We start from the raw sequence: 13,572 nt of genomic DNA on the forward strand, positions 1-13,572 counted from the left end.
TAAGATTGCATGCAGTTTAGAATTCCAAAATGGAAAGAATCCCTCCCTTATATCATATTTTAATAGTAAATTTCTGAGTTCTGTGAAGTTTTTTGTAACTCATAGCATCCACTGACTAAAAGTACTGCTGCCTTTGGTTTTTCCTTGTAACTTGTGCCCTGTTGACACCATTTTCTATTCTTTTACATGTGTGTTTCTTATCTGCCTTAGCATATCAGTTTGCAGTTGAAAGTCAGGCACTCCATGTACTCTTCCTGGTTGTTAAGCTAGTATCATTAATTTCAGTTTTCTCTATGTTTTTTTTCTTTTTTGTGGTACTCTTTCATCTCAAACTGTGTACTCTCCTGTAGCTGTCAGCTTTCTCACAGTTTTCTGTTTGAAAGGGAAATGAGAAATTTTTATTTGTAAATGTGAACAGCCTGATTTCATTCAGCTTGAAATGAAATCCAATCTTTTGGTTGCCTGAGCTTGGGCATGAGTGGGAGGAAGGAGAAGTGGAGAGATCTGTTAAGAAGAGCTTCAGAACTTCTATAAATCTATCATACTTTATACAGTACAGCATCACGAAGAACCAAGACAACTTAAAGCTACTCACATTTCTTGTTGTCTATTTTGTTTCATAGCAAATATATAAATGGTATGAACATATTCCATGGCATACTAATTCCTTTCAGCAATTACATGTGAAGTTAAAACAATTAATGTAGGCAATAAACGTATATTTTAGAACGAATGCATTTTCTGATCAGTTCTTAGCTTGCAGATTCTAAAGATTAATGATGAATTAATTGGATACAAACAAGTATTTTATCTTGACCAAGTATGGTGGAAGGATCTGTGGAGCAATGAGAAGCATTGTTACAGGAAGTATCGACAGTGAACAGAGGCTTAGATCTATAACTCTTTTTAGTAAGATAGAGAGTAGACCGTAAGCAATTTAGAAGTATTATTTTGATATAAGTGCATATTTTTGAAAGTATAGAAACAACTTAGTCACGTGTTTAGTCATGTTTTGTGGTTGGACTTGGTAATCTTTAAGGTCTTTTCTAACCTGAGCAATTCTGTGATTCTATGTATTTTTAAAGTAGTAGGGTTTAAAAAAAAAAAAAAAATCTAGCTGCACTCTGATCCTGAGAAGTCTTCAAAAAGAGGCTAATACGGAGGATAAGTTGGTCAACATTGTATGCATATTCAGAGGCAGTAAGGGTAATCTTTCATCTTTCAACTGGTTATAGAATGTTTGGAGCTATTTAAGGGTTACTGCTGAAGAAAAATAAATGTTTTTTAATAATGCTTTAGGCAGCAATCTAGAGGACATTTTATAAAGAGTGACATATAACTGTGTGCAGTACTGTAGGAGAAGTAGATTGACAAGCAATCAGGAGTGTAAATCAATTAAGTAGTGCAAAAGGCTGTCCAGGTGGATAAAAATGCAGGTTCTGTGCATTGCAGTGATCAAAAAGAAGATGATTGGTGAAAAGGATCAGTAAGGGAGTAAAGAACCACAAATAGTGCACTGTGATGCTCTATAAATCCGTAGCACTTCCACATCTTAAATACTTTAAGCAGATCATATGAAACATTCTGAGTGTGCTTGACAGGCTGATCAAGAGTGTGGGAAAGATTTTTGTATAAGAAAGGTAAAATGCTGCTTCTTGAAATACATCTTATGGGTAGGTTTCTGTATGATGGAAGTCTGTGAAATCCAAGGTGGCGTGGAGAAGGGAAGTAAAGAGTGGTTATATGGCTGTTTGCAATAGAATTAGAAAGAATGATTAGAGCTAGTACAGGGAAATGAACGAGAGAAAGTTTTGATAGTTGAGCCAATTGCATACCTGTTTTCATTCGAGATAATTATTTTTTATTAAAAAGTAAAGAATGGACTTAGAATTACACAGTGAAAGTGGTACGAATATGAAAGGAATATATACCTGTGCTGCCATACATCATTTTTAGATTATGGCGATATACAGTTCCGCACATGAGTGTTCAGAAATGCATCTGCTTTATAGCACTGTATTTTTCCACAAGTTTTCTAGTCTGTGTTGTGTAAAAGACATAAATGTTGATGTGGACAAATATTACACAGATTTTTAGGACACTACAACCATAATTCTGCCTTTTGGATAATGGTTGGACGTAATGATCTTCAATGGCTGTACTGGAAGTTATTTTCCAACCTAAATGATTTGATGATCGATAACTAGTATTTCTTTTTCTGTATGGTGTTTTATTTGAATCCTATGCTTAAAGAGCAACTTTGGTGGAGTTTAAAATGTAATATCCAAGACAGTAATATCCAAGTAATATCCAACTCTTGCATACAAAGAGATGGAGGTTCTATTAAAATTATTTCTAAGTAAAGGTAGGTTAACTAAAAGAAGTCTGTGGCTAAACTCTGCCAGCAACAGTGCCAGGAAGATGCAGATCGAATCACTGAGTGGTCACTAAATGATCTCCTGAGATCTCTTGCAATACGCGTTTTTATGACATCCTTCACAACATTGTCAAAACATAAATCTCATTTTTGATCAGTTATTTCCTGAGGTAGATGATTTATTAATATGAATGTTCCATTAACCATTAACTCTGGTCCTGAAGGGCTCATAGAATCTTCATAATTTCTATTTATTTTTTTAGGCTCACTTTTCTTGTCTTTTATATGAAGTTGTAGATTATGAGTTCGCTCACCCCTGCCCCACTTCACAACCCTAATTTTTCCACGTTATTGCTATAGTTACAAGATAGATGATGATGATAAATTAAACATGTTTATATTTTTGGAAAAGACAAAATCAAATATTGTTATGATATAAAGGTAAAAGGGAGTTTATAGTTCATTAGCAGTCAAAAGACCTATTAACTCATTACCAAGTCAATATTTTTATGCCTATTGACCCAGCTGTCTTGTTAGAGATGCAGAAGTGATTACAGAGAGGATGTGAGATGGTTTGTTTTTGTTTTTTTTCATTAAGCCTTGGAACAGCAGGAGAAATGGCAAAGACTGGGAGAGAGCTGCCAGAAAAGTGTAGAAGATTGTGACTTTACGATAGAATAATGAAAAACGCTGGATAGAATTTAAGTAATCCATTAATCTGAGGCTTTGAGAATTTCATTCCTCCTGTAGTTCTGGTCAGAAAAGTAAGTAGTTAAAAGATTCAAGTGATGTAGATCAATTTAAGGAAGCGTGCCTAGATGAGAGAGGCAAATGTTTTAGGTTAGTTTTAGTTTGCCATCAGATTTTAGTGCTTGAGTGTGACCTATTTCCCGAAGAAATTCAAGCATCACATTTTTCTAGTTAGCTGATTACTATATTGCGGGCAAGTGCAGCATTGAGGAAGTATATTTCAAACTAATTGATTTTGTTAATTAGAGATTTGTCTTGATGAGTCAGTTCATCTCGCTTCCCTTTTCATCTCTGCTAATCTTCTGTTTTTTTCTTGTTGTTGCTATTCCTTTTTTTTTTTTTTTTTTAATGGAAAAATCACTCTGATTTTCCGTTCATGTTTGGAATGTCTCTATCTGAGCACTCTGGAACTGCATATGTGCAATAATGAATGAGGACTGAAAGAACAGTTTCAAGATTTTGTAGCTCTGTCCTCTGTCATCTCACTTTATGCTCTTAAAAGCAATTTCAGCGCATCTTATATAGAGGAGAATGGTATGAAGTTGCTTGAAATAAAACGGCTCTTAGGAAAGTTTTTTTCTTTGAACAAAGTAAAAATTATTCTGCATTTCGAATTATCTTTTCATGTTATGTTTTTCACTGATGTAGTAAGTAGATCAAATCAAGGGGGAGCACTGAATTCACTGAAATCCACTTATTCACTTGACATGGCTTGACACTTAACAAAATGAACTGTGCTGTTTATGTCTTCATTATACCAATTTTTTTTTTTATTCTATGCCTCGTGATTAGGAGTGTACAATTGCTTACATTTTAATGGTATAAATTGACCGCAAAATTAATTTCTCACTGAAAGGGACCATTTTGCTTTTGCTTTGGGATTCTAAGATGATCAGAGGGCTGGAGCACCTCTCCTATGAGGAAAGGTTGAGGGAACTGAGCTTGTTTAGCTTGGAGAAGAAAGGGCTTCGGGTAGACCTCATTGTGGCCTCCCAATATTTGAAGGGAGCCATTTGAACAGGAAAGGGTATGACTGTTTACATGGTTGGATAGTGATAGGACAAGGGGGAATGGTTTAAACTAAGATGGGAGGTTTAGGTTAGATATTAGGAGGAAGTTTTTCACACAGAGGGTAGTGACGTAATAGAACAGATTGCCCAAGGAGGCTGTGGATGCCCCATCCCTGGAGGCATTCAAGGCCAGGCTGAATGTGGCTCTGGGCAGCCTGGTCTGGTGGTTGGCGACCCTGCACACAGCAGGGGGTTGGAACTAGATAATCACTGTGGTCCTTTTCAACCCAGGCCATTCTGATTCTAAGGAGGAGGAGGGGGGGGGGGGAGGGGGGGGCGGGAAAAAAATCCCCTAGCTTCATGAAGTTACAATGATAATTTTGGTGGTGGTTTAAGGTTTTTTTATTAAAAAAAAAAGTCTGTCTATTATTCATTATTTGCCTAGAAAAAGAGGTTAAAGTACATGCTCAGTCTTAGCGATTCTTCAAATAGAATATTCTAAATTTCTAACCAGTGTAGTTTTCACAGTTTTGACAGAAGAGATACCTTACACTAGCTAATGAGACAAAGTTGATAGCATGGTAGTTAAAGTGGGACCTTTCACAATCAAATTTTAATGTCACCAAAAAATCACATCACTAGCAATTATTAAGTTAGCAGAAGATTCTCATGAAGTTTTCCGTAATATTGCTAGCAGCTGCTAACTAAGTACAGTTGTAGTTTCATTTATCTCTTGACTGTCCTTAACAAGGAATATTAAAGAGAAACCTGATTAACCTTTTACCCTTACTTAGTGAATCCAATAGTGAATAAGGTCATCAAATTATGTTAATATTAAAATAATCACACTTAGAGCAGTTAGCTTTTTAAATGTCAAATAGCTGTAAATTTCAGTGTAAAATTTGAAGGAAGGGTAAATCATAAAGATTAGAAATTATACAGTTACCAACAGTTTTCAGTATTGTAAAATGGGATGTACATCTTGATATCTGTTTGCATTTCTCATAAATGTTGTATTTATCTTTATTGCTTTCTTTCACATATAAGTGAATGAAGTGTTTCTTAGAGTTGTGATAGCAGATTCTTGTTAAAAAAGTTGTTCTTGAACTGTTAATGAGTTTAAACTTCTTACAGAATCTTGTCATTTGATTCCAGTGCAAATCAACTGAAGCAAATTAGGATGAGTGCGATGATAGTCATAATATAATGAGAAGAAATGTGATGCTGCAAGAAAAATGACTAATTCTGAAGGTTGTTTTTATATTTTGTGTATTTCATTATACGATTTTAGCTTCAAATCCATGTGCTGCTAATGAGGGCAGAGGTCCATGTTCTCACATGTGCCTGATCAATCACAACAGAAGTGCTGCATGTGCATGTCCACATCTGATGAAACTTTCTTTAGACAAGAAAACATGTTATGGTAAGTTTTTCTCCCGACACCTGGCAATTATCTTAAGTCTTTGAACTTAGCAAATTAAAATAGTCTTAGAAATAGTCTCTGCAGAGCATTTTAATCATAGTTTTAAAAAGAAGCGTCTAGTTTTTGAGAAGTATTAACATATGGTCATTATATGGAACGTTTGTACCTTTGGTATTTATTACCACAATTTATCTATTGCTTATATGTTTGATATGTTAGCAGAATTTAACAAAGACCTATATAAGGTTCATGAGAAAATGATGCGTGAAGTAACTTGAATAGCAAGAATATACTTATGAGCTTTAATCTCTATCCATTCTTCTAAGATTTTCTGAGCATCACTTTCAAGATTAAGAAAAAAGCTAGGGCTGTTTCAAAAGTAATGCCTCCTATTTTATGATGTTGGCCCATGGCATCAGAAGCAGATATTGGTGGTATGGTGGTAGAGGCTGAACTTTGTCACCAGTATTCTATTTCATTTTGTTGCTGTGCCACAGATGGCAGCAGATGGGCAGTATGACAGAACAGTGTCTGAAATGGAAGTGCATATGGAGGAAAAGTGTGTCATTGAATTTCTCTTTGTGAAAAAAACGACACCCATTGACTTTCATCAATCTTTGCTGAATGTTCATGGAGATCAGAGAGTGGATGTGAGCACAGGGAGGCAGTGGATGATGGTTTCAGCAGAAACCTCAGCAGAGGTGATAGTGACATGAAAGATAAGCCATGTTCAGGATGGCCATGCATAGCTATCACGCCACTAAATAAGGAGCACTTTGACCAACTCATGTGCACGAATCAACTAATGGTGCTGACTATTTTGAAAAACAGTGCTTTTTAGCTGAGAACTTGCTCTACCAAATTGTGTTACTCTTCTCACTGTATCTGTTGTAGTTTCTGTGGAAATAAATAGGAGGCATTACTTTTGGAACAACCTACATAAAATGAAAAGGAAATGTTAGACATATAGCCTTGAAGAAGTGCTTTATATATATATTAATAAACACTTTATTTTTCAATCCCTAGAAATGTCAAGAAATTGTGCCCACTACCTGTTATGTAAACAATTACTTTAGTCAGTGTTGATTAATCATGTTAAGGAAACCTCAAGAAAAAACGTTTTATTGTGTCAAGAATATTGTGGTATGAAGTTACCCTTACAGCTCATACACAGACCTTTGCTTCAATAATTTAGACTTCTGAGATAAAAAGTAGTGTTTTGTTTTTGCTTTTAATGTGTTTATTTTTTTAAAAAAATTAATGATATCTAAGCTTTAATTATTGAGCTTTGTTTTTTCTTTTTGCCTTGCCTTTTATTGTGGTATTTTTACTGAGTATTGTTTGGGAAACTTTGTTAGATGGTAGTCTGCTCCCTTGGGAAATGCCACGTATCTGTGATAATGTTCTGTGAGCGTGTTAGAATATTCAAATAATTTTTTTTATTAGGATAAGAAGTTGAATGTTAAGCTCTTCCCTTACAGCTTTGCTAGACTGTATTGATACAGTAGTATAGAACCATCTTGTCCTGTACCCAGAATTAATATATTTTCCTGTTATTTTTATGCTCTGTAATGTAATTTATTTCTCAAATAGCACTAAGTGCAGGTTTCCTGGAGATGTTAAATCATTCATACAAATTTTATTTACACATTTGCAAATGAATGACTTTTACTCTTGTTAGCAATGATGTGAAGAGCATGAGGTGATTTTTATTTTCCTATCTTCCAACAGAAAGGAAGAAATTCCTTCTTTATGTGAGACGTTCAGAAATAAGAGGAGTGGACATAGACAACCCCTATTTCAACTTCATTACAGCCTTCACTGTTCCTGACATTGATGATGTGACTGTCATAGATTTTGATGCTGTTGAGGAGCGGTTGTATTGGACTGATGTGAAAACGCAAACCATCAAGCGTGCCTTCATTAATGGCACTGGTTTAGAAACTATTATTTCAAGAGGTAAGTAACATAATGTTGAATTAAAAACAATAATGGGTAAATGTTTGTGTATTCTAGATTTGCTGATGTATACGTGTTCAAGTTCTTGTTAGATATATTTTGCACTGGCATTAAATAATGTGTGTAACCAATAGGGAAAATAATTTGTTTAGAATTCTTTATTTTTTGAACAAATAATCCTATTAAAATTTTTATTTTTATTGGGATATAACAGTTTTTTAAGTGGGATTATCATTGTTTTACTACGTAAAGTATATAGTGAGAATTTGGGGAAAAAAACTGTCAAGAAACGTAAGAAAGCTTAATGAAACTGACTTGTGTTTCTGTTAACATCATTATATTATTTTTAAACTATAATATGGCATTATTTCATAATTTCATCTCTTAATTGATGTTATCTTCTGCTGTGGAGTAATTATAATCATATTTATGAAAGGTGTAATTTATTGTAGATAAAACTTAGAAAATTACCACATTCTGACATTATAAAGACTACTTACTATGCATAAATGATCTCATTTGCTAACAGTCACTTTTATACTTCTCATAAGATCTTAAGCTTTATAAGAGTATACTTGTGGGATTCCTGTTGGATGAAGTCTCGTGCCACTATTGCAAAGATACTAAAGTCATAGTTTAATCTTCTTAAGTATATGAAATCCTTGTTTTTCAGTTCTTCCAACCAAAAACTAAAAATATTGGGGATAAGTTTCAAATGGGTCAAAGTTATGATGTTCCTAATGTAAAATAGCCACTTAACTTTAAAAATATGTGGCGAGTCTGTAGCAACATCCATGTTAGTTTGTCAGCAGCAATAATTCTGTAAGTCAACATAGCCAAATTAAATTGATAAAGAAATATATTACAAACTATTAACCATAATGAAATCACACTTGGCCTTCTTCCTCAAGATGCTGGACAATGTGAAGGGATGTGCCGAGGCAGAGCAGCATTTTGCTATCTAGGAGTAAAGCAGCGATGTCATACCCAGCTTCTAAGGCAGATATTATCATTTTGAATCAATATCTTGTTAAGGAAGGCTATTATATGCAAAGAAGTTGTGAAGCTATCTCATTAACCACATCTTACTCATGGTCTACTAATACTACCTACTGTCATAGGTTGGCTCCTTCCAATAATCGTGCCTTTCCTAAATGCTACAGAGCCTATTCTTGCTAGTCATTGAACTCCCATGAAAGCTGATGCACGTTTAATATAAATTATTTGTGATAGATTCTGGATAGAGCTGTCTGTGTTGGCCAATGCAGACCTTAAAATACATTATTTCAGAAATTTTTTCATCATCTTTCCTGGCTTTGAAGTTCATAGTTAATATCGTATCTTCAATAACAACAGTAATTTCCTCCAGTGGCTCTTGATTTACTACACTTTATGCCTTAATCTGTGAATACAAGTAGATTTCTTGCAGCTTTTGTGGAGCTTCGGGTATATTTCAAACCTAAGCTGTTTGTTGCTTCATTTCCTTCTCACTCAAATCATATAGAGGAAGTAAGTTAACATCATCAAAGCAACATTAGATATCAGCTCCAGAAATAAAAAAAAAAAAAAAAGCATTTTCATTGTAGCTACTGATCTGTATATGTGCTATAGAACTATGAATGCATTCAGTATTGAGCCTGTTTGACTATAAAGAAAGGAGCAGGATTTTAAACTCCATAATAGCTTTGTTTTAGGAAGTCTCTTAATGTTCTATACATTAAGTATGACTTAAATAGTATTAAGTTTCTTATAATGTTTATATTTCTGAAGTGTGATCTTTAAACTTTCTAGTTGAATTTTAAAAAATATCTTGTAGTGAGTAATAAACCTTTAAATAGAAAAATGCACTGCAAAAACTCAGCATCTGTCTGATAGTGATTTTTCTTGACAAAAGGATTTATGGTAATTTTTTTAGGAGAATTTAAGTGGGATTTCTTGAATCTAATGCTATTTCCATGTTATTTCAATTGTATCAAGCTGAAGAGGAAAAAATGATTATTCATTGTTGGCAATCATTTTAACAACGCATCTCCTTAGAATATTCCACACATTTGGTTTAAAACAAAGTAGGATAAGTAGTTTCTTTTTCTCAAAGACTGAGAGTAGTCTAGAAAAAAATATCAATAGTATTGCTGTCAATTTTTGCAGATATTCAGAGTATCAGAGGTCTTGCAGTGGATTGGATATCACGGAACTTGTACTGGATTAGCTCAGAATTTGATGAAACACAAATTAATGTGGCACATTTAGATGGTTCCTTAAAAACCTCAATCATCCATGGAATTGATAAACCCCAGTGTCTTGCAGTTCACCCAGTAAAAGGGTAAGATATCTTTGATTTCAAAAAATAATCTGCCATAAACTTCACCCAGAGATTTCTTCATTCAGATTTTTCATTTACCCATTCTGTTTTCTTTCAAACTGGAACTAGGTTTATTCATTTAAAAGATTTTGCTGGTAATTTCTCAACTGAATATTGTTTCTCCATCAAAACCTGGTTTTAATTAAATCCTATACTCATTATTTGTATATTTGGCATAATTCTAAGTTTATGAACGTGTTTTATCTGCTGTTGCATTAAAATTGCTGTGTACACAGAGCAACATTTTTAATATGTTTATTATCTTCAGTAAGCTCTATTGGACTGATGGAAACACCATTAACGTGGCTAATATGGACGGCAGCAACAGCAAAATCCTCTTTCAGAATCAAAAAGATCCTGTTGGTAAGTATTATTTCTGTTTCTTAATCAAGAGTACTTTAATATAAACATTATGTTGGCATGCTTTGTCATAATGTGTCAGTGATAAGAACATGCACAAAGACATGGTAAAAAATGACATTTTTGTGTTTTTCCATTTGAGGTGTTTTGACCAATTCTAGTTGAATGGAAATTTACTGTAATGGGTCAAGTATTCTATTGTTCACTTGTAGCACTACAGCAGTTTATTTAGGCTGAAGGTGAAATAGAACCCACTGTGTCCTTCCATCTTTAGTTCATGAGTAAAAGAGTTTAGAGAGCAAGGGTTTAATCAAATCCATGTGAGAGGATTCTTTAACTAGAACTGTGGAACTTTTCTCAATGAAATCTCAAATAATGGGAAGATAACTGATATTTTTTTTAATAGAAAGGAGCAGAAATTGAAGTATATATTTTGTAATAATGATTAAACCTCATTTTTAAGATCTGACAATTGATATAATTAAAAATAATTAAGTTATGGCATTCTCTGGAAACCCATATCCTTTCCATGCATACTGTTTTTTGTTTTCATACAGTTAACCTTTCTTTTCAAATTTTTTTTAAGGGAGTGAAAGAAGTTATGTCAATTGTCTCTGTGCTATATTAATGGCTTATCAAGAAAGTGTTACAAATTTTAAAGAATTTGACATTTCATAATTGAATATATTAGCAGAAAAAAAAAAAATTAGTGAAATAAATTTGGCATTAGAGCTAATTTGAATAAAAGATGTCTGACAACTGCTGTATGTTTGATTCAGTGTTACATCTGTGCAGCTGTAAAGACAGTTGTCTATTTATTTGGAGGAAAAAAAGTGATAAAACCACTTATTATGAGATGAAGCATATCCTCATATAATAATATTTGGACAATAAGGCTGTGTGCAGCCTATTGCACTGAATGTCATGTGATCACAGGTCACAAGGTCCTAAATTGCAGTGTTTATGGTTTTTGTCATTGAATTTGTTGAGTAGCAGTAAAGCCACTGAACCAAATACATGGTAGAGTGGTAAGTACTTTTTTGTTTTTCTTCTGTAAGTATATCAGTATGGTCAAAGGTTTCATGTGCAAATCCATGTAGGTTTTGTGACATTTTTCTTCATGGACATACAGTCTCAGTGGTATAAGATGAACTATTCGTGCAGTTAAACATTCTGGAAAGACTTGCAAGACCGAGGATTATGACATAAGTTTTTTACTTCACCACAGAACTGCAAATGAGGTGATATTTTCTCTGTAGTATTGGATTAATTTAACACCTTTGAGATCTCAGTTACTTGAAGTAAGTTATTCCAGATTGAAAATTCCTTTTGCGTAATGAGACCACAGAGATTCGTTTCTCCCTTCTTATAGTCAAACTGAAACTGTGCAAACTCATAAAGTAGGTAGTATGTGAAGTCTCTCTATATATCTATATGCATGTAAAGGGAAAATGAAGTTAGCAAGTATCAGTGAAATATTTAATTATTAGTAGACGTCTTGGCTTATTTTTATTATTTGTCAGGATGAAAATAAGATTGTTTTACGGCTGACAAAAAAAAAACATACACAGTTCTGTAGTTAAAATGAGCATTAAATTTCTAATGTTATTTTCTAAATATCCAACCACATTAAATACCTGATTGTTATCATTAGCATAAGATGTTTCCATACTAAAAGCAAGAAAACACTACTTAAGAAGATTGAGTGGCCTTTTGTTTCAAACCAAGAAATCGTATTTTTATTGTAAGCAAAATAAATCTCATGCAGTGCTAGTTTTGAGTATTTGGGCATCTACATGAGAGATCTATTAAGTGAATTCATCTATATGAGAAGTATAAGGCTTATGAGAGTTAAATACTATGAAAATTTTTGTTTAATTTTCCCAAATAAAAAAAATCAGTCTATAGAGTTCAACATGCTTTCCAATCTCTGAGTTGGAAATATGCACGTTTTCTCTCAATTTGAATTGTGTTGAAAGAAGGGGACAGTTTTATTAACATCAAGATTGCGTAGTTTAGAGTGTTTGGAATCTGGTAGTTTTGCAGTTACGTTTTTGTCTTAACTGGAACATACTGTGTGGATCTTGATAATCCATTCTGCAGTTCAGAAACTGATATATCAATTGAAAAAGAACGAGTCTCTGGAGTTTTATTAAGTTATTTGCTGTGGGAATCAGATTTAGTGATGTACTTTGTGAGGCAAATTGTTTCATCATGGATATCTTCAGTTAAGCTGTTTGTCATAAAGCTTTAAAAAAACAACCATGTATCTATTGCATTATTTTTAAGAAAACAGATATTATTACATCATGCACTGTTGTATTTCTAGACAGTTTTTGAATATCTTTAATAAAACTCTAAATAAATAAACATACTGGATCACATCTGGAGCTGTATTCAAGAGGCTCCATAATTATTGGTGTAGCGGTTCTTGTTTCATTTCTTGTCTCCTTATTTGAATATCAATTGTTAATTTCTTCTTTATTACATACAGCAGAGTCTGCAAACAAAGCATGTAGATGTAAATCAAAAATCTTGCTGAGACTGGCCCTTGAAATTTTATTTTAGATTAAAAAAAAAAAAAGTTATTTCTTGAATATATGTGGACATTTAGCATGTATTTCCAAATTTTAAGCACATCACAAAATCACAGAATGGCTAGGGTAGAAGGGACCTCAAGGATCATCAATCTCCAACCCCTCTGCCACACGCAGGGCCACCAACCTCCACATTTAATACCAGACCAGGCTGCCCAGGGCTCCATCCAGTCTGCCCTTGAACAACTCCAGGGACAGGGCATCCACAACCTCTCTGGGCAGCTGTTGCAGCACCTCGACACTCTCTCTGTAAAGAAAAAACATCTCTGTAAAAATTTCTATTTATACATGAATTGCAAACAGATATAAACTGATAAATAATCTTTCTTAAGAATGAGATAACACTCTTATCTCCCTGGAGAATTTTAAAAAATCTTTTATTTTCATTGATTGTTAATAATATCTTAACTCATACTTAAAATATACAATTTATAATATTAAACTATTTTGATATTTCTTATTTGTGAGGAAAATACCATCTGCATAATTATTCTTCTGACTTTATTTTAGCTACATAGTTTAATTTGTTTAATTTTAAACTCTCAGCTCACTAACATCTGATCTTCAGTCCACTCACTTGCTGCTTAATTTCATGTTAAAAAAAGAAATTGGACAATGCTTTGGGTTATTAATTGTTCCAGATTACCTTAATGCTGGAAGGATACATGTTAGAGCAGCTCAGTACTATGGCTGTTCTCTCAGAAAATTGCATTGTTGTTTTTTTCTTTTTTTTA

General features: G+C 33.5%; 1 protein-coding gene across 5 annotated transcripts in view; it reads left to right on the top strand.

Annotated features, from left to right (window-relative positions):
* The window catches only part of LRP1B (LDL receptor related protein 1B), a 587,100-nt gene that overhangs the window by 424,959 nt on the left and 148,569 nt on the right, over positions 1-13,572 (top strand). For all 5 annotated transcript variants that reach the window (XM_052675647.1, XM_052675649.1, XM_052675650.1 and 2 more), the window contains 4 exons: positions 5,429-5,560; positions 7,292-7,519; positions 9,668-9,842; positions 10,150-10,244. In XM_052675647.1, the coding sequence (XP_052531607.1) occupies positions 5,429-5,560; positions 7,292-7,519; positions 9,668-9,842; positions 10,150-10,244 (630 nt within the window). The remainder of the gene's footprint in view (positions 1-5,428; positions 5,561-7,291; positions 7,520-9,667; positions 9,843-10,149; positions 10,245-13,572) is intronic.

This window comes from Tympanuchus pallidicinctus, unplaced genomic scaffold (assembly GCF_026119805.1).
Source record: "Tympanuchus pallidicinctus isolate F22 unplaced genomic scaffold, pur_lepc_1.0 scaffold15, whole genome shotgun sequence".
Lineage (NCBI taxonomy): Eukaryota > Metazoa > Chordata > Aves > Galliformes > Phasianidae > Tympanuchus > Tympanuchus pallidicinctus.